The sequence below is a fragment of the Panulirus ornatus genome, chromosome 12, assembly GCF_036320965.1.
Source record: "Panulirus ornatus isolate Po-2019 chromosome 12, ASM3632096v1, whole genome shotgun sequence".
Classification (NCBI taxonomy): domain Eukaryota; kingdom Metazoa; phylum Arthropoda; class Malacostraca; order Decapoda; family Palinuridae; genus Panulirus; species Panulirus ornatus.
This window is the reverse complement of record NC_092235.1, coordinates 67,262,049-67,288,827: the sequence shown is the minus strand read 5'-3', so window position 1 is coordinate 67,288,827 and position 26,779 is coordinate 67,262,049. Positions and strand designations below refer to the sequence as shown.

General features: G+C 39.2%; 2 protein-coding genes across 5 annotated transcripts; both read right to left on the bottom strand.

Annotated features, from left to right (window-relative positions):
- Positions 1-2,677: 2,677 nt before the first annotated feature.
- Positions 2,678-11,564, bottom strand: LOC139752166 (zinc finger CCCH domain-containing protein 10-like). 3 transcript variants are annotated; one of them, XM_071668108.1, is made up of 5 exons: positions 11,502-11,564; positions 8,773-9,018; positions 7,666-7,801; positions 6,441-6,893; positions 2,678-5,706 (listed from the first exon to the last, which is right to left on the bottom strand). In XM_071668108.1, the coding sequence occupies exons 2-5, from the start codon at positions 9,003-9,005 to the stop codon at positions 5,212-5,214; spliced, it is 1,317 nt and encodes a 438-aa protein (XP_071524209.1). In that variant the 5' UTR covers positions 9,006-9,018; positions 11,502-11,564; the 3' UTR covers positions 2,678-5,211. The 3 variants fall into 3 exon arrangements, with proteins under 3 accessions (XP_071524209.1, XP_071524210.1, XP_071524211.1); XM_071668109.1 differs by having other exon boundaries at positions 11,129-11,538; XM_071668110.1 differs by lacking the exon at positions 11,502-11,564 and adding an exon at positions 10,832-10,972.
- Positions 11,565-15,307: 3,743 nt separating this feature from the next.
- Positions 15,308-24,378, bottom strand: LOC139752165 (uncharacterized). Of its 2 annotated transcripts, XM_071668105.1 has the most exons (8): positions 23,708-24,378; positions 22,682-22,815; positions 21,654-21,777; positions 19,298-20,881; positions 18,885-18,936; positions 18,113-18,338; positions 17,116-17,232; positions 15,308-16,365 (listed from the first exon to the last, which is right to left on the bottom strand). In XM_071668105.1, exons 1-8 carry the CDS (start codon positions 23,778-23,780, stop codon positions 16,000-16,002), a joined length of 2,676 nt encoding a protein of 891 aa, XP_071524206.1. In that variant the 5' UTR covers positions 23,781-24,378; the 3' UTR covers positions 15,308-15,999. The 2 variants fall into 2 exon arrangements, with proteins under 2 accessions (XP_071524206.1, XP_071524207.1); XM_071668106.1 differs by lacking the exons at positions 22,682-22,815; positions 23,708-24,378 and adding an exon at positions 22,090-22,612.
- Between the last annotated feature and the right edge of the window lie 2,401 nt (positions 24,379-26,779).

The following is a 26,779-nucleotide window of genomic DNA, read 5'->3' as shown; positions in this document are numbered from 1 at the left end:
TTCATAAAATGTGTTCTTTAAGCTCTCTATAGTGCACATATATAGCACAATATTGAAAAATATAAATGAACAGTATCCAAATGAATGATAACAGCAAGTATAACACCAAACTTTGATGGTCTACTATCTCAGGTGCCTCATCAATAGGATAAAATTGAAAAAAAAATCATCCACATACTCTCATATATGTAGGTTTCAGTCATGGTGCACTACTAGCATTACTAAGCTGATTTTTACTACCTCTTATGTATTTGAATGTTAGTCACTCATGACTCCAGCTAGATATACATATTAACAGATTCACATCCATAATATAAATATATATATGTTCTATGTTCGTCTGTTTCCTTGCGCTACCTCGCAAACGCGGGAGACAGCGACAAAGTATAATAAATAAATATAAATATGTTCTATACAGTTGATGTTAACATCTTTATCCAAAAATATCAAAATTATTAGGTCAAAAAGATGAATATCCAGAGAACTTGTTGATCATTTGGACATTCAAAAGACTGCCTTTTAATTTAGTTTGGGAAATACTGGGATAGGTCTTCTGGAAGTGATTTAATATAACACCACTCTTAAACTTTGCTAACCAGCAGCAGCCTTTTCAGTGGCTTACTGGCTTGTGTGTGTGTGTGTTCATCCTCAAGTTTACAGTTCATATTTCTGTTGCCTGTGTTTGTGTCTAGGGAAGGAGCTTTACATCTGTGGGGCTACATCTGTTTCCCACAGGTTACAATTGTGAAGAATTCCATATATGCCAATACAAGCAGAATTCAGTACTTATTTGTTAAACTTTTCCATATACACTGCTCTGCTACTAACAGTGTTATCTCCTAATATGACCACTTTTATGAAATAAAAAAAATTGCCTTAATTCCTACCTAGGTAGTAGTTGATAGGCAGCTAACGACCACCACTTGGGTATTGGGAGGGTCATTGACAGCTGCGTAGTGAGCCAGCACTTCAGTGGCTGACAAATTTGACTCCCCTGACCCAGGTAGCTGTCTTTTTCTGTCAGCCTCATCCATAAGTGGACTAATGGCATTCTGTCCACAAACATACAATCTCTCCCCGTTATATGTATCATCTGACAACACTTAATTCACACAGCTCATTCTTCATAAATAAATTTTCCTGTGATGAGTGCAATGTGTTACCCCTTGCCTTTGGCAAAACGGTAGGAGCAGCAGATGGAATCAGTAAGTAGGAACATTTAGGCAGGAGCATTAGGCAGAAACATTAGGTAGATAAAGTAGGAAGTCAGATGAAACATTAGGTAGGAGCCTCTGCAAACAATGTGTTAGAGTTGTCTTCTGCCAGTGGACTCTTATGAGTGAGGTACTAAAGGCTAAGAAGCAGCACTGATGTTCACTATCTATGGAGAATCTATTGCCGTGGCCACCCCCTTGAGGGAGTTCCAGTTGGGACAGGCATCAAAGATAGAGACAGGTATATAGGCTTGTTCACAGTGATCCTGGGGTTCATTTTTGAGATATAATGACCACCCACTATAGAACATGTGATTAGATTTTAGCTCTTATTTACCCTTCCAAGAGCATTCCTCACTGATCAATCTGCAAAGTACGAAAAATCCTACACTAAATTCTAATAAGGAAATTAGACTGGTGTACTATAACTGCATGAAAAGTAACATGAAGGTTGGCAAAACAACTTCAGGATGAGGATGGTGAAAGGTAGCCTAAAATTCAGCTTGTAATGACAGCCTGAACATTCATAACTTCATACACGAATTAGCAACAATCATTTCCCTAGCTGAATTAAACTTACCGATATACTAAACTTTAAATAACACTTATCAAAATGCTGGCAAGCTTACAGTTTTCTCAACAAAGTACAAGGTACAGTTTATGTTGAGCCAATATACATCAAGAGCTATGCTGCAAGTGTGATGTGAAACATCTGCCATGATACTGGGTCCTAATCAACTCTTGGCAATGCTATTTCTGTGCTAACACTGACTCTTGCAATATACCGAGCTTCCATTAAATCACATTAGAATAAATGCATTATTCAAGAAATTCCTTACATGAGCTGGCTCTAACTCTAACTCTTGAAAACCTGAAGCAAACATTGCTATACATGATTTAAGACTGACATCATGAGACTGTGATTTATAATTCTTGATAATCGTAAAATGAAGTGTATATCAATATAAACAAGCTCAGGATTAGCGCTATTGTTTATTAGTGGGAGTAACTGCATATTTGTAATGCAAAATTTGGCCATGATTAGTCATCCCCCTTAGGAGAATAGTCTTTTTTGGCTTATGCTGTTTTGAATGTCCCATTAGAGGTAACCTTGTAAGTTCTGGGTCAATAAGTAACCCAAGTTCTGTACAAAAATTTGTAATGAGTCAACATGCAACTCTCAGTGAAAATATGCATGCAAGGAGAAATTTTGTCTTCTGAAACCTCACCATGAATGTTTTTCACCTTTCCCCTTTGAGCAAGGTATCAGGAAAAAATAAACAACGGCCTCACCCATTTAAGTGGGAAGAATAACTGAGCCCTAAAGTTTGCTGAACTACATTGCCATGCATACCAATTTGTTATTGATTAAATATACAGTTCTAAATTCTAAGACAACCAATATATTTCCGTAAAGTTTGTTTATCCCCAAAGGTTATGCAAGAGATGACAAAAGCTCAGAATAAATGTTCTCTAAAAATCTTTATTCTACATGAGTTACAATGCACGCAAAATATATAAGTGCATGGACTTACAACTAGTTCTACAAAAATGAGCTCACAAAGTGTTCTTCCCTCATACTCTTAGCTGAGTAAGAACCAATTCAAATTATCAGCATCTAATGCCAACTTACATAGTGCCACTCCAGAACATTATCAAAGTATGGTATACAAATCTGTAATTGTGTGAATGAAGTGAAATGTGCATCATTTGTTATGGATGGTAATACAGCCTTAGTAGTAAGATTTACTGGAGGGAGAAAATAACACTCTCATCACATCAAGTTTTGAGCATGGAAAAATAACCTGATACTTTTAATCAAAGATCAAAAGTCAGGAAAAAATAAATATACTTAATAATTAAGAGCTTCAACATGTCATCCCTTTCATGCAAAAGTGATATCCCACATAACAAAAAATTAACATCAGGGACTAGGGAATCACATGAATCACGGGGAAAATTTTTGTACATACATTTTTTCCCATTAAAAAAATTCAAAACATTAACACAGTTGTCAGGTAATTACCAAGACATCAAAAATGCAAGAGATGGTAGGTCATCACCTCCATCTAACATCACAAACCCCTCCAAGGGGAAAAACAACCTTATTCATAATACCCCTGTAAGACCAATTAAACTGAACGAAAGAAAAAGGAGTGATGCCAGGTAATGCCTGGAGGAAAAAATCCTCAGATAATCCCCATTCAAAATATACACTTAAAAGTTATTCCTATGACTGAATATTGCTGGAGTTCATTGTTTATGTCACTAAATTTAATACATGGCTGAGGTTGAAAAACACAAATGACCTATTGTTAGACTCTCATGGTAACACAAGGTAAATATCAAGAGGCAATATTCAATGTACAATACTGCAATTTACAGTTAATTTCTGAGTGATACTGCTTAGATAACATAAACATGTAATTACAATAACAGCTGTTTTTCTCATTACCGACTTATTGAGCTTAGTAGCAGCCTTGCAGTGGAAGTGTGAGCCAATCCAAGACTCATCACAACAGTGAACATGAAATCCCCAGTAACTCCAAGCAAAAATTGCTAACAAACTTTGCCTAGTAAGTTATGGAAACAACAAACTGCTTATGTAACAACAAAGTAGTGGATCTTTAATAATTGCTGGAATAACTGATTGGCATTTGTAGCATATAGAATATCAATACAGATAACAACTCTCAAGACCAATTATGATGAAACTCTGCTCGAGTCAGTAAAAATAGAAAAATACTCAAAATCTATTTCTTTTTTAATATTCTACTTAAGGCAGACTTTTTGTGCAAAACTACAAAGCTGCTACTCTGATACTAGAGTGAATACATAAGTATTCACTATCAATGTCTTTGGAAAAGACTGTTTATGCCACCAAGCTCTATGGAAAACATCATTCTGAATATTTGTGTCAAGCCAAATATCTATCAAAACACTTTTCATTTCAGTAAAAAGAAAATATCTGAGCACTGACGGATAATCATATTCACAGATCTCTGACTACTGTTAATGGTCATGGTGGAAAAAGCCAAAGTTTATAATCTGTAATGATATGGAAATAATAAAATTCACATATAAAAGATAAGAAAAATTATATTAAACTAACGGAGCAAGTCTATGAACCGGACTAAAACTCTAGGATAACAGACCAATAACATTGCCACTTGTGCTTGACTTTAGAAGCTGGGGTTTCATTAACCAATTCCTTCCTTTATCAATAAATATTAATAATTTTACCACAAGTATGATAAGACATGGAAGGATGTTGGTGTCATTTATTTACTTCACAGAAATATTCAGTAGTTCCATCAACATTTCAGATACTATTACGAATATAAAAGTTTTGTTTCAGCAGTTAGAAATAATTCTGAACATGAATAATCAAGGAGCAAATAATTACAAAAATGATACACAAGTAAATGAATCTTCATATACAACCAACATTTCAAGTATCTGCTATGAAAATGTGCACCTTATAGTTTCTCCAAACTTTCCCACTACAAACAATGCACTATCATGATGTAGTAAATACAAATTCAACATTCATTTCTACATCATTATACAAATATGAAAATATATCAATGTGGAGCACTGTTTTGATTAAACAGGGATATGTAAATCAATTTTGCCTTATTCCAACAAAACTGGCTTCAAAAATTAATGTCAATAATGGCCTACTCTGTCAACTAAACATAAAGACTATTGAATACGTATGCTACAATAATATTCTATATCACTGATTCCATCTCTGTTGGATGCAAGTGGGATGCTGGCACAGGCACTGTGCATATAACTGCACAGGAAATATTGTTTCTTTTCAATAGATGTTCAATGAACAGGATTCCACAGTTTATACTGATCCCTGTTGACTAGGATCAGTCCAAATGGCAACATATGTTGAAGGAAGGATATGAGTGGTTACACTAGAAACTGGAACATGAGGAGCAATAACAGTAGTGGACAATGTGAGTGGGCCATGGCTGGCCTGGCTTCATTGGAGCTGAGGTCTAAGTCCCGGCTGAGTCATAATAGGATATGACACCAAGTGGCCTGTTGCCCCACTCATAGATATTGCTTGACCCATGTTTTGAGCAGCTGGTGGAGCCATGGTTGGGGTCATGGAGGTGACTGGGGCAATTTGTGGGTTAAGGGAAACAGTGGAAACTTGTGCTAGCGATACCTGAACTCCACCAACTGAACCTACTACTGCAGGCCCAGGTGGTGCAACTCCTACTGGCTGTGAGGGAGGAGCCATTGACTGAGGAGGTGCCTGCTGTGGAGCTTGTGGAGGTGGGGGAGGCCGAGGTGGGCCAGGAGGTAGCGCAACAACAGAGCCATCAGAAGTTATAGGCATTGGCTGAGAAAGTCTTGCAGCAGTAAGGGGCTGGACACTAGTGGCCACTGGAATAGTGGATGCTAAACTTACTGCTGGAACTGTAACTGCTCTCATGCTACCTCCTGCCTTACTAAGACGCAGCGTAGTTACCTGAAAATCAGTAGTATGCATGAGACTCTGAATGACACTAATGTTTCATTCACGTTAATAAAAGCAGTCCATACATGATATCCAACACACGTGGAACATATATGTGTATGACTCCCCTCTCATCCTCATCCAGCCTCCTAAAGTAATGAGTTAGTAACATAATCAACTCTCTCACAAGTATTCTATATGTCTTAACTTTCCATGAGCAAATTCAACTGAAAATCTACAACTGATGAAAGTGGTCTAAAATACATATAATAATTACTTCCAGCTTGAAACATTAGAGAATTCAAACTGTCTTCCAAATTGAACAAACAATCTGCAAGCATGGTATGGTTCAACAAGTAAGTGCTTTTTTTTTTATTTTCTGGGACAATTTCAGCCTTCTGTGATTCTGCAAGAAATTTCTTCACTTTACACTTAAAACTATATTTTCCATGACCAATGCCACAGATGAAATGGGATTATCACTTGGGCACAGTTGCTTCAAGTAGCACTTATCAAGGGTTTTGGCAAGTGCTATTGCTTCAAGTAGCACTTATCAAGGGTTTTGGCAAGTGCTAAGTAAATGCACAGAAATCCAAACATAAATGAATGAAGACTTCATGTAACTAATTTGATCTTTGAAAATTATTTGCTGCTCTAAGAAAAAAAAAAATCATTGGCTTAAGGGATATGCAGAGTAACTGTATATTAATCCAATTACTGATGACAAGAGATTGTATGCAACTAACCTGATCTAAGAGAAACTCATTAGTTGCTCTAAGATCAGAAACTTCTTTCTTGAGTGATGTATTTTCCTTCTTCAAGTTTTCCATCTGCTTCCGCATAAGGAGCATCTCTTCCATTCCCCTTCTATCTCTTTCCTTATCACGTTCACGGTCTCTATCTCGAAATTCTCGAAGACTTATGTCCCTTCCAACAATATCCCTCCCCGTGTCTTCCATTGGAAACATAAACTCTCCTTCTCTATGAAAATCAGCAAGGAAAAGCTTTGGTTCCAGCCTCTGTCGTTTGGGGTCCGGAGGACATAGGTTTCCAAGTCGCTCAGGGCTGACAGAATTTGCTCCCTGATCAACATCTCTATGATTAGTACCATATATCTCCTGTTCATACTCCCTTTGGGTGAGATGCCGAAACTTGCACTTACCACCTCTTCTCCTCGAACATTCTCCCATTAGATAGTCCTGAAAGACATAAACTGTTCAAGGAACTATAATAACAATGCTATACATGGTACAAATCCAAAATTGTTATGTATGATGATCAACTGCTGTTTGCTGACATCTCTGGTAGAAGACTTAAATGAGAAACTACAGAAGCTGGTTTCTAAGCTTGGGATAGTGTGTGCAAGGAGAAAGGTGAGAGTTAATGAAAACAACAATAAAGTTATAATGTGTGGCAAGGGAGATAGAGAGGTTGGTTGAAGTCTATTTGAATAAAGAGAACCTGAAGTTCGACAAGTGATTTAGATACACGGAAATGGAACTATGGAAGCTTAAATAAGCCATAGGGTGGGTAAGGGGTGTTTGAACAATGGAAGCTTAAATAAACAATAGGGTGGGTAAAGGGTGCCAAGAACCTAGATGCAGCATTCAGAAGAGTGAAAAAGAGGTCATTGTCTGCAAGGGCAAAGGTGGGTTGGTTATAAAATGTTTGAGGTCAACATGTGGTGTCACAAAGGTTGACTGAATAAACAATGAGAAGATAAGAGCGAGGAGTGGTAGTAAGAGGAGTATGTATGGGAGGGGGGTGTACTTGCTCTCATCCTGGTGCTATCCTGCTACAAAGGAAACAGCAAAGAGGCAAAGAAAAAATTGTTCTTATAATTATCAGTATCAAATTCTTTACCATTACTGTAGAACATTAGGTACAAAAGATTTTACCATTATCATTGTTACCTATTACTGTATGTTAAATATTTCAAAATCAAGAATGAGAAATACCATAAAATTTTACCTTGCAAATGGGAATTTCACCATTAAGTGCAACATCTCCTAGTTGTCCCTTTCGTATAGCCTGATCAAGAACATGAGGAGGTATGTCTCCTGTGCGCAAATAATAATCTTCATCTTCACATGTACAGTGGATAAACCTTAAATAGAAACATAAATCATAACCTTGTTGTGTCACCAATCATGAAGGAACATGAAAAGGCACCCAGCATCTATGAGGTTATCTAAGACAATAATGAAAGAAAACTTAAATAGCATATGAAAACAACAGTTCACTGCTGAGTAAATCATGGTTACAACATTACTGCAGAGGAGATTCAGTGTCTGCAAAAGCACTGTCCACTCACCATATATTTTCCAGCAATAAACGGCTAAGGTTTATTATGGGTACAAGCATACAACACTCTCAGGGTGAAATCATCGTACATATGGTTGCTGAGACTAATGTTCCTAACAGTATAAGCACCAATGAGCTTCCTAAGTGTCCTTCAGGCTATCTAATGCTACTACAGTCCTTCATCATAAGTGATATTTTCAAATGAATGACCACAAAAAACAATGGACAACTAAAAATGAATTACCATACTAAGAACTGCATTCTTCAATTTCCACTTAACTGTCCAATGACAAAGGGCATGATATCACATAAAACACACATAGCCACGTGGTCTCACATATAAGTACTTAGTGAAAATCTTGCAAAGGTCACTTGTGCATACCATATGGGTAAGAGAGAAAAAATCAGCATAAATGGCCTTATTCTACATCTTGTATATTTGAGATGAAAATATCATTAACTCATTGGCATTATAACTAAACATAAGAACTCTAAGTCTGATGTCTGGCCAGCCAAGTTTGGTCAACTTTATGGACAACATTATACACAAAAGTTATCATTCAGCCACATCATGCCCAATCACTAAACTGACTATAATCATTAACAAAACCTAGAAACGTACACGAAATTGAGGTAAATCTAAGTTTTAAAGGTCTACTCGATATGTATCCTCAGGATCTACAGTATATGCTAAAGTTCATTTACTTCTTATAGGGAAGCCATACCTCCGACACAGAAAATTAATAAAAATAATAACCAGTCAAACTTACTCACCTACACATCGGACGAGCACAATGCCCATTCTGGTAATCATGGCAAAAGGTTAAATCAGCTTTAACCTGAGTTAAACCCTGAGATCCAGCATCTCCATCATCTGGATGACGGAACTTACACCGCTTTCCCCGACGACACACATTACGCAAGAAGTCACGGCAAACGTTATCTTCATCTCCTGTCCCACCTCCATTTCCCTCATCCTTTGCGTGACCATTCATTCCCTCAACCATTTCATGTTTCTATCTGCAAATCCATAATGCAGTACCAACATCTTGTAATGTGAGTAATATCATTTACAATGTACAGTAAAAATACACCTCTTTACAAATTATCTTTCTTCACAAGGAAAAGAAAAAGTATAACATGACTGTCATTACAATTCAATTATATACATTACAAAATCAACTGGCTGATGCTGAGAACTCATGCTCTTTCATGCGTTCATACCAAGGAAAGACTAGGTAACATAATTCCAAACAGATATTTGCTGCATTAAGCACTTAAGCTATTCATACACCAGTTCTAACATCACACCACAATGACCTAAATGTAAAAAACACTTGAATAAACTGCAAAAGTCCTTTCACTCTCTCACGGACAGATGCAAGAGACAAGGCCCAGAGAGTGTAAAACTCTCTGTTTTAAAAAACTAGGTCACTAAAAACCAGTTAACAACATAAGTGTTGACTATCTTTTCCACAGAAAATCATCAATAAGAAAGTCAAGTGAGAATGATCACATTAGAAAACTCATATGACAAGTCTCCTTTTTAGAACAATATTTGGAAATATGCTGGCTGCACTAGAGGGGAAGACTATCCCTGATCAAATGCAGCACTAGAAGATAACTTCAAAAACCTAATAACATAATTAAGAATACAACTTTATCATTTATAATGTGGCCAAATGTCTCTCTTCTGGGATGAAATAAAAGATATGACCGTGCTGTGTCAAATAAGTGATTAATGTCATGAATGTAATCATAAACCATGCCAATATACACACAATCTCCATCATATTCATTACTTTTACTTAGTAAAATTTTACAATACTACAAAGAGTAAAACCAATGCAAAAGAAATTAAGACTGTAGTCATCATGACTGCATCCCTAGTTCCTCTCTGACAGTAAGCATCTGCATCCCACGAAACCAAAAAATATTTGAAAATATTATACAGTCACAAGGAACTGCATATCTATTTGGTTCTGTATATATCAAATTTCTAAACATAAATACGCATGTCAAAATGTACTCCCTATGTGACATATAGTCAGGCAAGATTTTTATGTAAGTAAACGTAAGTCCTTAAAAACACTTCCACTCAACATTCTTACCTTTAACCATCATTATTCAGAAAAAAGTGGAATTTAGGGCCATATTCTTATAAATAAGTTAATCACATCACTCGAAAGTATGTTTAGTACATCATGTTAAAACTAATCAAAAAATATTACATATCAGTTTTTCCTTTGATCTACATGTACTTATGCTGTAACAAATCTTCTCAAAGTAATCTATACTTCTAATTTGCTGTCTTCAAACAATATTAACTTATAAGTGGGCAGGGCCTCCAATATGAAGCAGAATTTGTGGTAACAATGTAAAACTGATTTGATTTTGTGAAATTTGTGAAGTGCTGAAACCCATCTGTATTAAGGTCGAAATATATCAACTACATTATTGCATTCCCTCCCCCATCACTAAGTAAGAAATGTTTGCAAAAAATCTGTTGCATAGAGTGGAATGAAGCAAAGAAATCAAGAAATCACACAGAATCTCAATGTCAACACACATAGCAAATTATAAAGCAAAAATTATTTTTCGAAAAGAATTATAGACTGCATGAGAACATGAGGAGAAATTTATATGAATTCTGATGTTTTCTAAAAGTTAACATATTTTTCTTTTACAATTCTCCCTAATCTTCATTGCCCTTCCCAGCCACTCATTTGTTACCATGAACGAAGACAAAAAATATGCCCCAAATCACATTCAGCCAGATTACATAATTTCTAATACAGTATTAGGATAACACTAAAGGGATTTCAATATTTACCTTGGACACCTTATTGCATGTTAGTTCCTAGGCTATCCCAAGCCTCTCCAACATGGACTTTGCTGATCCACAATTCCCACTCCGCTGTAAAACAGTTGCTGACATCCTAAAGTAAGTCTCAAGGTGACCCTTATCTGAAACTTGATTATACGATGCACAGCACTAAGTCAATGAAATGTATAGAGACAGAAGAAACTTACTCTCTACCCTACCTTTCACCATGCACTGCAAGTGTTAATAGACATTAGTTAGCCTGACGCAGTTTGCAGCACACCACTAAGCCTATGTAGAAAGTACCTGTTCCGTGAGATGACATACAATAGGCCGCCACGTAGACTAAGATTTTCTTTAGACCTAGGGAAGCACCTCGGCCTTTACTGCTCATAAGGGCCAGTCTTCATTATCCTCATTTGACATAGACCTAGGACCATTATCACTCATCCAGTACGATACACTAAAGTTAAACCTATTCAGGTTTGTGGTGACAGTAATCCAACACCTGGAATCTAATCACTGGGGCTTTGTTAGTTTAGTTGTGCCTGTCAGCAGCAGTCGGCACATGGTTTGGCTTACTGCCAACCTAATTTGTCCTAAGCATAATGCTGAAGCCTCCTCCTCGCCACGTGACAAGCTTTGGAGAGCAAGTGCTGTTGTTTATTTACAAACTAACCTGGACGCCCTTGGATCGAGTAAAGATTGTTTACAATATGGCGTCTCCGTGGTAATACATGAGAGGTCCTGTATATAATCATGAAAGGGATCAGTTAACACGTGTTCAATTATCTTTGTCATCAGAATAAATATGTAATCTCATTATGTGGATATACAGCACTATAGGCTTTCATTTAGAGTTCGGTTAAAATATTTACTAGGGACCCACTGTAATACTCCTTATCATTTACCTCTACATATGGATTTCCAACCCTTTGATTTATGTGGGTCAGCTTTATTTTCATGCTAATTGTTGCAAGTTTTGCTCATTTACAAATAAATTAATAGAAAATAACTCGGCTGCGTAAATTGGTAGATATTCTTTCTCAAGAACAGTACCAAGCTGAAAGTTTGACCTCATTATAAGTTACGTAACCCCGGCTATTCCTGATCTCGCAGTAGGTAAAAAGAACAAAGATTTTACATAAGAAAAAAATCTTTTCTTTCTTCATCCCAACGACTATGTGATATGTTGCTTGTCAGCATGATCCGCGTTGGCTGTAACACTGAATCTCACATCTTGATATTCATAAAGACCAGAAATAGTTTTATATAATGACTAGCTCATTTCAAACCAAAATGAATGAGTAATATATATATATATATATATATATATATATATATATATATGTATATATATATATATATATATATATATATATAATTTTCATTATACTTTGTCGCTGTCCCCTGCGTTAGCGAAATAGTAGCGCAAAAAACAGACGAAAGAATAGTCCAACCCACCCACATAAACATGTATATACATACGCGTCCACACACGCACGTATACATACCTATACATTTCAAAGCATACATATATATACATACACAGATATATACATATATACACATGTACATAATTCATACTTGATGCCTTTATTCATTCTCGTCATCATCTCGCCACAAATAAAATGACACCCACTTCCTCCCGTACGCACGCGAGGTAGTGATAGGAAAAGACAACAAAAGCCACTTTCGTTCACACTCAGTCTCGAGCTGTCATGTATAATCCACCGAAACCACAGCTCCCTTTCCACATCCAGGCTCCACAAAACTTTCCATGGTTTATCCCAGAAGCTTCACATTCCCTGGTTCAATACATTGACAGCACGTCGAACCCGGTATACCACATCATTCCAATTCACTCTATTCCTTGCACGCCTTTTACCCTCCTGAATGATCAGGCCCCGATCGCTCAAAATCTTTTTCACTCCATCCTTCCACCTCCAATTTGGTCTCCCACTTCTCGTTTCCTCCACCTCTGACACATATATCCTCTTTGTCAATATTTCTTCACTCATTCTCTCCATGTGACCAAACCATTTCAACACACCCTCTTCTGCTCTCTCAACCACACTCTTTTTATTACCACACATCTCTCTTGCTCTTTCATTACTTACTCGATCAAAAAACCGCACAACACATATTGTCCTCAAACATCTCATCTCCGACACATCCACCCTCCTCCGAATAACCTTATCTATAGCCCACGCCTCGCAACCATATAACATTGTTGTAACCACTATTCCTTCAAACATACCCATTTTTGCTTTCCGAGATAACGTTCTCGCCTTCCACACATTCTTCAACGCTCCCAGAACCTTCGCCCCCTCCCCCATCCTGTGACTCTTCCTCTTCCATGGTTCTATCCGCTGCTAAATCCACTCCCAGATATCTAAAACATTTCACTTCCACCAGTTTTTCTCCATTCAAACTTACCTCCCAACTAACTTGTCCCTCTAAGTACGACATAACTATTGACAAAATGTCCACTATTTTACTTTGCGTTCTTCCATGTTACATATAATTTGTTAAGGTAAAATGTGAGAGTCCAGGATAATGCAACTCATTTCAGGTGTTATAAAATTGGATTGAGATTGTAAATGCAATACACACGGACACACTTTCTTGTTAAGTAAACGGTTATCAGTTCATTTGGCTTATCTGTCTAACCAAAAAGTTAAGTATTTTATACATGTTAACAAGAACGATTTATTGATGATCATACTAGCAACAGTAAGTATGATAATGATATTGATACTACTACTTCTAATAACAATAAAGAAAATGGGCTAAAATCATACATAATGAGTGACCTGGTCAGAAAGATGATATCTATAGTGTTTCAGCCACAAGTTTATGCTTACCTCAAGCATTAGCTTGTTTTTCTTTTTTTATCATCTGTACCATCAGCACAAAGTTAGATTGTATCAGAACAGAGACATTTTTGTTTTTCATATCAAGGATCTCGTCAACTATCCATTTCTTACTGTCATAATCACTAATATCTGGGTAACTGTTATTTGCAAGGACGCTCTTGATATCACGCTTCAGGCAACAGTAATATAGTCTCCCACTATAAAATTTATCGAATATAAATATCCAGCATTGTCTCGCACACAACTCTATTTCTAATGAACTTTCATCTTGGACATATGTTCATTTATACCCCCAAAACAGCATTGATATGATTAACCATAAATCATTCAGTGTTAGAAATAGACATTTGTGGATTACCTAAAACATTTGCAATAAAAAGAAAATACTTTTTGGCGTCCGCTCCTTCCTTGTATCCCATCCATTGCTTACCATACTTATGTTCTCATACTTACGAGGGTGACTCTTGGAACTGTCTGGTCCTACTCATCCAACTTCACACCTGCGTTACACGTCGGCAATGGCCCACTTCTCAATCTCAATACATTTCGTCTTTCTTTTTCTTTCTAATTCCAGAGATGTGGCTCATAGGTTTCATCTCATCTGAAGCTCGTCTGTGCAGCAGTAGTGCACAGCGGGCTGGTCCACGTCTGGCCACATATAACCCGCGGCTTTGTTAACTTATGGTAAAATATCATCTCAGGTCTCATATACTGTAAGACAAACTTACTCTCCGCGAGATGTTGCTGCTATGTTAATTCTCTCGGAGTAAAAAGAACTCTAGTGTACAACACTTCATTAAGGACATTGTTAATATTATGATTATTGATATCCTCACGTTGAGACATTCATATTGTTTTTCCTATTTTTCTTTTCTTTAGTACATAGACAATATAATGAACCATATTCTTATCTCCTGGGAAACAACTGAAACTTTACTCAGTTTTATATACAGAAAAATAGCCTATTTGTTTAAGCCGATTTTGGAATTCTAAAATGAGCAAAATTGCGTTGCAACTCTACAGGAATTACTACACTAATTTCACTGCGTGGGAAGGATTCGCGTTCTCTATTCACCGAGCAGTCTTCATATCCAGTTTAATGTAGCTTATATTTGTTTTTGTTTTTGCACTTTTTAGGTAACTTGGGATACGTCCAGGAGGTCACGTGACGCACCTCATTATTATTGGTTAAGCCTGCCAAATATGAGGTCACGTGTTCAGTTTTTTCTTAATGCACTCAAACAGCCACTGATTTCACTAGTTTTCTTTTATCTATTTGTGTCTTCGATTTTCTGCTGCTTATATTTGTATCAGAAATAACTGAATTATTTGATTTTTTTCACTATGATTAAATTCCCAGATAAGATTCATGTATACACTTCATGTAAATGAGAAAGGAGTTACAGACCATGCGCACATTCGGAGAATGGTTGTAAAATAAAACACTAATAAGTTGTTATTCATTCATTGTATTGTATCATTCTACACGTGCACAAACTATGTTCAGTAATTCATACACCACCTGTGATGTCCTGCATAAATCATATCAGACAAGTGCTTGGGAGAAAACACCTTTTAATCAGTTTCCTTCATATGCATTTTGAGAGAGAGAGAGAGAGAGAGAGAGAGAGAGAGAGAGAGAGAGAGAGAGAGAGAGAGAGAGAGAGAGAGAGAGAGAATATTAAAAGAAATACACTTATATTGCCGTGTCAAATGATTGAACATAATTTATCTAAATATACATTCACTACGTTTTCTGTATCTCCAACTCTGAGAGAACTTGTAGGCTACGTGTTAATACAACTGCCTTACCTGATTACATATGTCGGAGTTTAATATGCAGAACTGATAAATGAAAATGAGGCAAAATGCAATATAACTGTGAACTTCGCAGGGCTCTGATGCTCCTGCTGTGCTAAACCTTGAACATGATGGTACTGAGTGATCTTTGACCTAACCCTTTAGTGAAAAGTCAGGTTATCATACGCAAGGTTCATAATCCCGTGCTCATAGCCTTTTCCTATCTTCTATTCTCTTACTGCTGGTCAAGGTAAAGCCTTTTCTTTACTTCTATATAACACAAAATATTGCATCTACGATGTGAATGGCGAGTGGAGGTTAGAGTGATTCCTATATATTCCACAGATTGAAATGTGATCCATAAATTTCGCCATCTCTACTCTGTAAGATGAACTGAAGTGAAATGTTTGTATGTCGATAAATAAATGCAGAAAATGGTTGTGACTTCTGAGAGGGCATTGCTATAAAATCTAAAGCCGGACAAAGCCGTGGGTGGGGCTAGAAGGACTTGCTAAACACCAGGCCCCAGTAGATAAGATTAAAGAGGAATATAATGCCCGGGATAACAATATATCTAGATAAGAAGAGTAATTTATCGGCCTCAGGCGATGTGGGTCGAACACTTTTTTCCATTGTTCTCCTTGGGTCGTAAGGTAAGACCTGTGTAAATTTTTGGTTCTCGGATAGGTTCACCATATGCTCTACGATCGTATGAACCACAATGATGAAGAAGAGGAGGAAGATACAGAAGAAGAACCACACGTCGATCATCTTGACGTAGGCGGTGGTGGGAAGGGCGTCGGAGGTGTTGCTAAAGAGCGTGTACAGCACCAGCATCGTCGTCAGGCTCACCGCCATGCGTACCTACCGAACCCAAGTGGGTATATTAGCTCATACTGTTCAGATCACTTGGGCTCCAACACCACCGTCTCTCTTACCCTTACAACATTAAAGGTTGCGTTCATAAACTTAAGAAACATCAGTATATCAGTATGCATATTCAGACATGTCAACATATGAATGACCACAATCGTACCACATCCACACATATGTACGGCAACACAGTAATAGAGACCCAAAATATCACTTTCCCCAAGACATGAAAAAAACCACAAACTGCGCGCATTCCACGGATTCCTTCCATGTCTCTGATCTTTACTGAAATTATATCAGTATTCTCTATCAGCAGCAGGTTTGATCATGGGTCTGGCTGAGCCAGTCATGCCAGGGTTAATTCCTCAACTTTAGGTTATATCGTCTTGCACAATGCTCTTGCTTCTAATCAATTTTCTCGAACTTTGGCTCATCCATATTAATTGGTTGTCAAGATCCATCGTTTATCAACCTTTGATGAAAGCCAAATGATAAGCTTCTAAATCCACCAATGATTATTTCATTCCATTTGAGTTCAATATTTGTCATGACTAATAATTTCAACCAAAAAGCCACCAGAAATATTTCATTGTCTGACTTAAGATAATTGAAAAAAAAAGTATCTAGGTGTAGTGGTGAGGAGAATTTGATAACAAAATAGCATCATAATATATTACAACTAAATTTGCCGAACGGAACAGGGAAACATAAGCCAGAAGAAAGTGAGAGATGTAATCTTACATCCATGAGGGCAACGTTGACGTAGAGCGTCGTGTAGCCAACTAACTGCAACATAGCGGTGGGTAGGAATACCGTCAGCACAATCATTTTCCACCGGCGGGACAGCACGAACTCCACCTGCCGATGATAGTTTGTCCTTAGTGCACAGTATCTAGTAGGCATGTATATATATTCTACCCTCAGCAAACAATAACTTGTGCAAGATGACGTTTCTTATGCATATATTTAACCAATTCTTGTGTCATTGTCTAATAGCAATGCTGATGTGTTACTACCAATGTAGTGAAATAGATTCTACCTTCAGCTTCCAATAATAGTTCTCTTGTCCTTATTGTATGTCACCATTTACATGAAAATCGCACAAAATATCGTACAGGGAGATGGGGAAATGCCTCTTCCTGCAGCAAGTTCCATTGAAATTCACGTAATACGTTATTGACTTTATAGGTACATAAGGTAGCTGATTTGGAACAGTGCAGTACCCATTTCATGCTTGCAGAATATTCAGCGTTGTTCTTGCCATTGCCTATTGCTACATTGATCTAAACCTTTCTCACCGCCGTAAGCTTAAGCGGTTTTGAACCTTTATGTAGCGTGCTCTAACCTCTGTTGCAATATGACTGGGCCAGATCTGTGATTACTGTAACATACATTGGCTTATTTGTGGTATGTTGTAGTGTGTGTCCAACCGTAGTGTGTTGTACCATGCTTGGGTTACAGCATACCTGGAATGGGTGAGGCCCAACCTGTAGCGTGATTTGACGGGTGCGGGCTGATGCGCCAACATGCTGTGACGGTTGCAAACTCAAATTTAATTTGCTGTAACGGAAGAAGGCTCTCATTTAGTGTGCTGTTGCGGGTGAAGGCTCACATTTAGTGTGCTGTTGCGCGTGAAAGCTCACATTTTAGTGTGCCGTAGTGGGTGAAAGCTCACATTGAATGTGCTGTGGTGTGTGAAAGCCCGCATTCAGTGTGCTGTTGCGGGGTGAAGACTCACATTTAATGTGCTGTAGCGGGTTTCATTATTGCCCATCTCGTTGACGGTGATGTAGAACTCCTTGAGGAGGTAAGCGGGCAGCTTGCGGTCCTCAAGGTACACAACATGCGCCTTGTGTTCTGCGAACTTGACTAGTTCCCTCCTGACGGAGAGCTGCAGCTGCAAGAAGCACATCTGTGTGTCGAACGGGTAGTAAAACACGTCGAAGGAGCACGCAAAGATTCCGCTGCGGGAGATGGAAAAGCCAGCTTGTTTTTTATTCATGCACAGATCCTCTTGCGTTGTTCATCTAGTGCAAGGGAGCACTTATCATTTGTTATGCTCTAAAGCTATTGTAAAGATCTAAAGCATCATCAAAATTTCAACTGATATGTTAGATATCCATGTCGCTATACCCAATTATGAGTAACAGTCAGTAAATGAAAAGTCCTACCCTCTGATATCTTAAAGACATTACCCTTATGAAATACCCGACCATAATATTTCATGCAAGTTAGTTAAGGTCATACGTCAGAATCGTTGCGGGAACTCAAAGGCTGTTATACTTTTGGTGTTCGCCGTGCTTACCGTGGCAGAGGACTGTCATAAGAAATATCAATCTATCTAGTCCTACCATAATTTTTTTTCTCTAATTTTTCGGTTCTCTTTCGTCAGAAGAGATCTTTTGAGGTTATCGTTTCAAAACCTAACAGAGACGGTGGAGGCAGATTTTCGTGTGCTGCATGTAAGAGGAGCGGAAACAAAGTGTATCAGCCGTCTGAGGAAACTTTACCTGTAATGTAGTTTCTGCACAATCATGGCTGATTTCCCATCGTACACGGTGTCTGCAAAAAGAAAAGTTCATTCATAAAAACATTAATATCAATTGAAAACGCAAATTTTTGGATAAGACAAGAAATATGGGTCATGCATTGTAAGAGGAATTCAGTAAACTACAGATTTTATGGTTTAGAATTTTCTTTAAGCGGAAGAACTATTGTCTAGTAGAAAGGACCGATGTGGAATGGGCTGCTCATGTAGCGACATTGACTAAATAGCAACATTAAGATCCATTATGCTTTTCAGCAACATATGCAAATATCAACAGACCAATATAATACTTTAACGCTGGGCTCTGTACACTGTGGTCAGCTGTGAGATAGTAAACTCCTCTCGTATTGGGACAAACATGAAATATCTACTCACCCATTCTCACGTTGTTATAGTCTGGGGGAAGGGCGCCGTCGATCTTGTCCAGGTAGAGGTCCTCCGACATGAGTTTGATGATGCCATCGTACACGTTGGGGAAGTTGATTTTGGCCTTCCACACCCTCTCCCTGTCCTCGGCTGAGAACTTGTTCCATTCCAGTGTGTCCCCCAGGTTGTGATACTTGGGCCTGGGGTCGTTCCACCTGATCTCCAGTGTAAACTCGACGTTGATGACGCGTCTTATGTCGCTGATCTCCATGAAGCGGAGGACCTCGACGGTGGAGGATAGGTAGATGGCCAGGCCCTCAGTTTCGTTGTCAGGCGGCCGCTCGCGACGGTATCCCTTCGGCAAGATGATGACCTGGCAGTCCTCCTCGTCGGACAGGTCAGAGCAGTCGTCCTTGGCGTTGCACCGTCTCTCCTTCGGGATACAGTCGCCGTTGGCGCAGGTAAACTCGTCGTTATTACAAATGGAGAAGCTTAGTTGAAGTGTGGTATCAATCAGGTTGTTGCACATGGACCTCTTAAGCGTCCACATGTGTCGACCGATCGGGTAGGAATCCTTCGTGGGAACCTGGAGGACGCCGACGACCTCCCCCACAGTAGTATCGAGCATCTCCCACGTGTAGTCCTCCGTCTTGTATACCATGTAGCCGTAGTAACCGTGCAGGTATGGTTTGTCTCTCTTGTAGCCCAACACTTCGTAGTAAGTTTCTGCTTCGTTAGAGAAACACAAGCCTCTCAGTCGCAGAGGTCGCGTCCGGTCCACTTCGCAGGGGACGCAGGCGGGCCATTTGATGACGCACGAGGTGTCCACCCACAGACCATTGGGCAGGAACATCAACATGCAGTTCTCGCCCGTTCCTCCGTTCGGTTCATTCAGTTCAAACTGCGTTTCAGCGATCGAGTTATCGGTAAATTTTCTCCAGACGTCTTCTTCTTCCTTGTCGGTCACACCGATCCACAAGTGATAGTTCGAGAGACACTTCTCAGCGAAGTGCAGTGACTCCTTGTGCAGTAGGATGTTATCCTCGCGGTCGTGGGGGGTGTAGACTTCGTAACCTATCCTGTTACAAGTCAAGCGAGACTCGGCCATGTATCGCGCCTCCGGGAAGATCACGTACTCTACATCTTTCTGGCAAAAATATTCTGGTTCCACCAGCTCCACGGTGGCGCCTCCGAGTAGCTCCACCTCCTCCCGGTCGGTGGAAAAGATGTTGCCCAGTTCGGCCCTGCCGCAGGAGGCCTGTTGCCTGACTTCCTCTGGTGTCAGCGACCTGCTCCAGATATTAACCTGAGCGATATGGCCACGGAAGCTCTGGTCGGTGTCGTAGCCTCCGGCCAACATGTCTTGTTCCTGTCCGATGGTTATGATGCCCTTGAGTGGTAGCGGGACCTTGTGTGGCACGCTGAAGGGGCCGCGGGCAGCCAGCTCGCCGTGGATGTAGGCACGGTACTCGCCATTGTGGAAGTTGTGGCAGTAGTGACTCCACTCGTGGAGGCCGATGTCGTTGGTCATGTTAAGGAAGCCGTACTGCCGGACGCCATTGTAGTAGAACCCGTGGTGCTCCCCTCGACGGTCTAACACATACACACTTTAATTTCTAATGTCACTGTTTACTTGCCATTTCTCTTAAGCCTACAGTCTGCTTTACGGTCTGTCTAACTGCCCCTTAACTCGTCTATCCTCTTACCTGGAACTCTCGTGCCTCTCTAGGATGATAAGAGCTTTAAAAGTCTATGACCAAGTCAGAAAACACTGTCTTGTCCTACACTAGCATACACCTCTAACTCGAACACGTCAGTATCCTATACTCACATCATGGATCATCGAACAACAAGCAATAATAAACTCGTGTTTTGCGCTACCAGTACCGACAATGACCCACTAACAACTACACGAATCTTTCAAAATGTAAATGCGCTTTCAGTCGTCTTTGCTGAAGTCAATCTACTTTCTTTTTTAGATGTCGACCTCATCTCAAATAGCAGAACAGAAATCAGTCTTCATTGTATGACAGTTTATATCAAAGTATCTCAATAAATTTGGCAGATATATAGGACTAACAGATGTTTGGTAACTGCTGATTTTATAACGTAAAAAGTAAATTGATATACGACAGGAAAAAGAAATTGGGATTTGTAAGTTGATGAAAGGCGAACTTACGAAAATTTCCTGGTTCCTCTTGGCTAACATTACGCCCTTAGGGTATGGTGGCTTGGTCTTTGAGGTAATCCGCTAAGGTAAGGTTTAAGATCATGCCATCATACCCAAGGGTCGTATCATCGTGCTCAAGGGTCCTACTCTAGTTCTTGGAGAATTTATATATGAATGAAGTAGATCTGAACTCACACATGTGTAGTACGTCATTGTCTTGGTCGGAGGTTGCGACGGAGATGTGGCTCTCGTAACTCATGAGGACCACCGGGCGGGCACGTAGACACACCGTCGCTTCTGGGAACTCCGACACATCACCCTACGTCAGAACACACGGGCTGTACTGCCTCGCTACGACGAATGCATCCTTATAAGTTTGTTACTATTGCCATTCTGACTGTGATTCTCATCACTCTTGCTCCTTGTGTTGCTTGTCACACCTGATCCTGAGTTATGCCTAACTTATTTCCCGTGAGAATCACTCTTATACCTAATGCACCATCCATTTCGGATATCACTTCTAAAACTAGTCACTTACATATTTTCTCTTCTTATAAATTTGCATTAGTATCACTGTTCATATATCAATTATTCCTTATATATCTACCAATATTCTAAGCGCTCTTGCTACCTCTGTAATACCAGTATGTTGATGAAACCTGCTCCTCGCGTAGACCCATAAGATGCTACCCACACCCAACCATCCTATCTATATCCGGGTCAGTTCACTAACGGGAGCTTCTGCTATAAGTAGCTTTATTGTTGCCGCTTCTCTTATCGCTGTTGTTATCATATGATACCATTGTCATCACGCTGGTCATGAGTCTCACTATCGAGCCTAGCTTTCCTCTGCAGGTGCTATGTAACTATGGTAACTCTTAGCATGAAGTAAAGTCTGTCATTTTAGTGACAACAAAAGATGAAGGCTTCTTAATGACATACAGTTATAATAAACTTGAAGCAGGGGGTGTGGGAGAACATTCCCCATTGTCTGTAAACACTGTAGCAGTAAATGAGACCATTTCGTTTTGTCATAACGCTATGTTTGCCCATGTTTGTATCCTAGGATGAAAATTCCAAACTTGTTCAGTTGTCTTTGAAAAGCGACGTGCCAGACATCGCCTAAACTCTTTAGTAAGTGGACACTGGTAGACTCAGTAAGCTTTACACATCCTGTATTGTGGCCAATGAAAGGAAGCTGCCTCTAAGTATGGCGTACCCACCTCTTTGAAGTGGTCGGTGAGATTGTAGCGGATGAGGACGTCGTCGCGAGGTGGAGCCCACATATCCAGTTGCATAGCGAAAACCTTGACCATACCCCCAGGGTCCTCGGCCGCCGCGCCTTCCCTCACACCTCCTGTAGGGTGTAATACGTGATGATAACCCTGGTGACAACCAAGCCTTTGCGCTGACGACTATACTGTCCTACTGAAAGACTTCACATCACATCATGTTAGTCGGAACAACATTTACACGATCTCAACTGAGCGGTTGGTGCGATAATCTATGGTATTTGCTTTGTTAACAACGACTCACCCCTGTGACTACGACGACTTAACCCCGTGAATACGATGACAACCCTTCGAGTATGGCGGTACCTCTTGAGTACGGCTCTATTCGTCGTACTCAAAGGCTTAAGTCGTCGTAAGTAAAGTAACTTTTTATACACAAGAGGATTTCATCGTACTCAAGTTCAGTCGTATCTTATCGTCTTGCGCAAGGTGTTGAGTCGTTGCATCCAAATGTTTAAGTCGTACACAGTATTGTCATCATACTCAAGGGTTTAACTGGTCACATCCAAGGAGTCAAGTAACCGATGTACAGGTCATACCAGCAGGGTCAGGTCAGGATCTATTAACGGGAAGACCGGTAGTGCAATATCAGCAGGTTTCTAGCAATTACCGAAGGCTCTTGTGAACAAATTATTAAGTCAGATCAGGTAGTTGAGGGCAGGTCCTTCAAGACAGATAGTCACATTTCTTGGAAATCAAGTCAGGTGCATAAATAAGGAAGCATGTGAGAGTGATCAGCATCCAGTTATCTCGGTGCGTAATTTCGACAGTGGTAACTAACCAAGTCAACCGAGGTTATCAAGTTCTCAAGGTTTACGCTGTCATCAGTTTACTAAGAGGTCAAGATAGGTCGTGAACAATTTTCCAGGAGTCAGTTCAGGTCAGTACAAACTCTCTACAGTTTACATTAAGTCAAGAACAATTTACCAAGGTCTGACGAGGTCAGGGAAGACTAACCTGGGAGGATTAGCATCAGGACCACCCTCGATACTTCCAGCACGTCCATCCAGGCCATCCCCGCCTTGAACATATTATGTATTACTTTTTGGATGTTCAGTCCGAAATATATTTCAATACATGCAACATAGACATACAGAAATTCGCAAAACGACTGATCTAATGTTTATCTGGTTATGAGCATTAATGTCGTAAAAACTTGTCAAATAAAGCCACGATCTTCGGCAGTCAGACGAATACACGCAGTTGTCTTCGGGGTGAGGCTAGTGTGTTCATGTGACGACCACAATATATATATATATATATATACATATATATATATATAGCCTCAGGAAGTCACAATTGTAGAGATTTCACCCACAGTGCCACTGAAGAATCACATTTCTAAGAGGACTGCTGGACTATAAAACTTCAGGACTTTTAGATCATGCAGCTACAGTCTATTGGCTCTTCGATCTAGGAGAATTTTACGTGAGAACTGTTTCCTGTTTCGAGCTTTCGTTCAGACTTTCTTTCAGCTTTGCTACATAGATACGTATAGTTCCTTGACGACTTTTGATTCAAGCACAGTTTACATATCGTAGTTAAATACGCCAGTGGGAAGATGCGTTGGTCCTCATCGGATGCGGCTGCTGCGGTGGCTGTACTACAACGAAAGACCCGCGGAATCTACCTCGCCAGCCACAACCCAGTTTACTGAAAGGTCGATACTGTGACGTCAACCGAGTGGTCCGCATTTACATACGATACTTTAAGATTTCTCTCGGGAATGACTGCTTTACTGGTCATTGGTTTTTGATGTACTAGTCGACATCTCACAATATTTTTGAATTTTTGTATTGGATATTATACCTTGATGCTGTTGAAAACAGTGGATTGGTGTCTACAGTCAGTTTGTTTCATCTCATGCAGACAAAAGAACAGAAATGCATCGCAACACAAATGCATTTACAAGTGCTTAAGTGCTGAATCTAAAGAAAATACGGGGAAGAAAATGTCAGTCTACCGATACAATACTTGGGATAAATGGCGATGTCAGATATCAGGGTTGTCGACTATGATCAAATGAAAAGACAATTCCATGGCTTCGAATAATTCTGTCAAGTCCAGAAAAGATGAATTTGAAACTTTCAACTAAGATAGAGGAAACTGAATGCAGGCAGTTCCTAGTAGATGATGTCATGGGACAATACAAAGAATCAGCTGTAAAGTTAAATTTAGAGGTACGTCAGAAGAAAAAACTAGAGAACAAAATAAAAAGAGTTGAGCAGAGATTGGATTACCAAAATAACTACACCATCAAAGCAAGAATGAAAAATGCAATGTAAAGGGGACAAACAAAAGTTTTTCAAGATAGTTTTAAGGGTGACCCAAGGCTAAATTAGGTACTACGACACAAAAGTGTAGTCTACCATATTCTGAATGAAGATGTAGACGAAGCTGACAATTGATGATGGCGGTAAGATAGATATAAAATATTATGGGGACGACGACAATATTTTCCCATGCGATGATGTGCAAGTATCCACATCTCAAGATCCTGTTACGGCATATTTTTGGCCGATTTAACCATAATAGATCGAGAAGATTAATGCTAATCAAACTTTAAATCATACTAATTATGAAAAGTTTGTACTTCCAATCCTATTTCATAAACCGCTCACTGAATGTATTCCCACCACACAATTTTTACAGCTTTGTTTAAGCAATAGTTTTTCACTTCATTTGAAATCATGTCTTCTTGCTCACTGGAGCTTGGATATAAATCGGATGTCAACTGAATTCAGTATGTATATGAAAATTAATATGTTTAGTAATGGTTATGTACGAAATATACCCATTGTATTCATTGAAGCCTTATGGTGATACGATTGCTTATTATCTACATATCTATACACATTAACGGATGTGGTGGTGGGTTTAATGGTCACACTCATCACTCATTCCTCCCAATGGTGTTTGTAAACTCATATCATTGAATAACGTAATCTACCAGTTACGGAGTGAAAAATATTTTCAAATGACAAAAGATGTGAGTTTTAAATATACTGATAGAGTATGTGACCTTAAAGGGCTTCTTCTCACCATTATCGTTTATGCCAGCAGGTGTCAGTTCATCTATACGAATAGTTCAGATGTTTCTTTTAAGTAGCTTTTTATTCCTAATAATCGTTACTACAGTGGCTCTAAGAGAAAAGTGTCCTGCAATCAGATTTCGAGAAAGGCAACCAATGACCGGCCAAGCTTGTAAGGTACTCGCGCACTGGGTCGTTTTATTTACACACATTTTAAGTTCAACAACATAGGCACGCGCCCGAACCATGATTTATTAATGAGCAAATCTGTCGTGCATGTCAGCTGCTTGTCTGGACGCTGGATGATATATTGATAGACTCATAAAAGACCATTTACGTTGGTGTACGCAGCTTGGGAGCGTGTCAACCATCGTTTCTCAATAGTCAATCACTTAAGCCAACAAATGTACAAAAAAATTTAGTTCTTGTTTACTTAATATAACAGAGATTACAGTTGGGCAAATGCTACTTCTAGAACGCAAACGTTATGCAAACACGGCATCACGAACCCAAAAGCTTGCCTAACTTGAGGCCACACAGTTACCAATAATCATTTTTCGAGGACTAAACTGAAAGCCGAGCATGTGTGCAGACTTTCATCTTCTATACTTTGGGGGTTAACATAAGAATAGATGTGATACAGTATCATATCAATGACCAAAAAAATATAAGCCACTATACGTGAGGTGGCCTAAAAAGATAAGAGATAAGGAAGGATTATTGAGTATGGTAGTAGCCTGAATGTCCACAAAAGACAATAGAGTAGATGGGGTGAACATGATTGGTGACGGTAGATGTACAGCAAAGATCTTTAATGTATAACCAGGGGATTTATACAGTAGGTAAGGTAAGGCAACACAGACGGTGTGTGTCCACAGGGGATTATAACGATCATCAGGATTGGTTTTAATACTATGAGGGACCTGGTGCGAGACAGACTTTTATATATATGTATATATTCAAGCAAGCAATCCAAATATCAAACAACGTTAACAGG

Bases quoted from the DNA above. Each gene is read 5' to 3' on its own strand.
- LOC139752166 (XM_071668108.1), bottom strand. From the start codon at position 9,005: ATGGTTGAGGGAATGAATGGTCACGCAAAGGATGAGGGAAATGGAGGT. The intron at 6,894-7,665 runs GTAAAATTTTAT...TATGTCTTTCAG, and splicing joins GTGAAATTCCCATTTGCAAG to GACTATCTAATGGGAGAATG. The intron at 5,707-6,440 runs GTTAGTTGCATA...ACTGATTTTCAG, and splicing joins ATGAGTTTCTCTTAGATCAG to GTAACTACGCTGCGTCTTAG.
- LOC139752165 (XM_071668105.1), bottom strand. From the start codon at position 23,780: ATGTTCAAGGCGGGGATGGCCTGGATGGACGTGCTGGAAGTATCGAGG. The intron at 18,937-19,297 runs GTGAGTAGATAT...TTCTTTTTGCAG, and splicing joins CTATAACAACGTGAGAATGG to ACACCGTGTACGATGGGAAA. The intron at 18,339-18,884 runs GTAAAGTTTCCT...CATCTCCCGCAG, and splicing joins GTGCAGAAACTACATTACAG to CGGAATCTTTGCGTGCTCCT.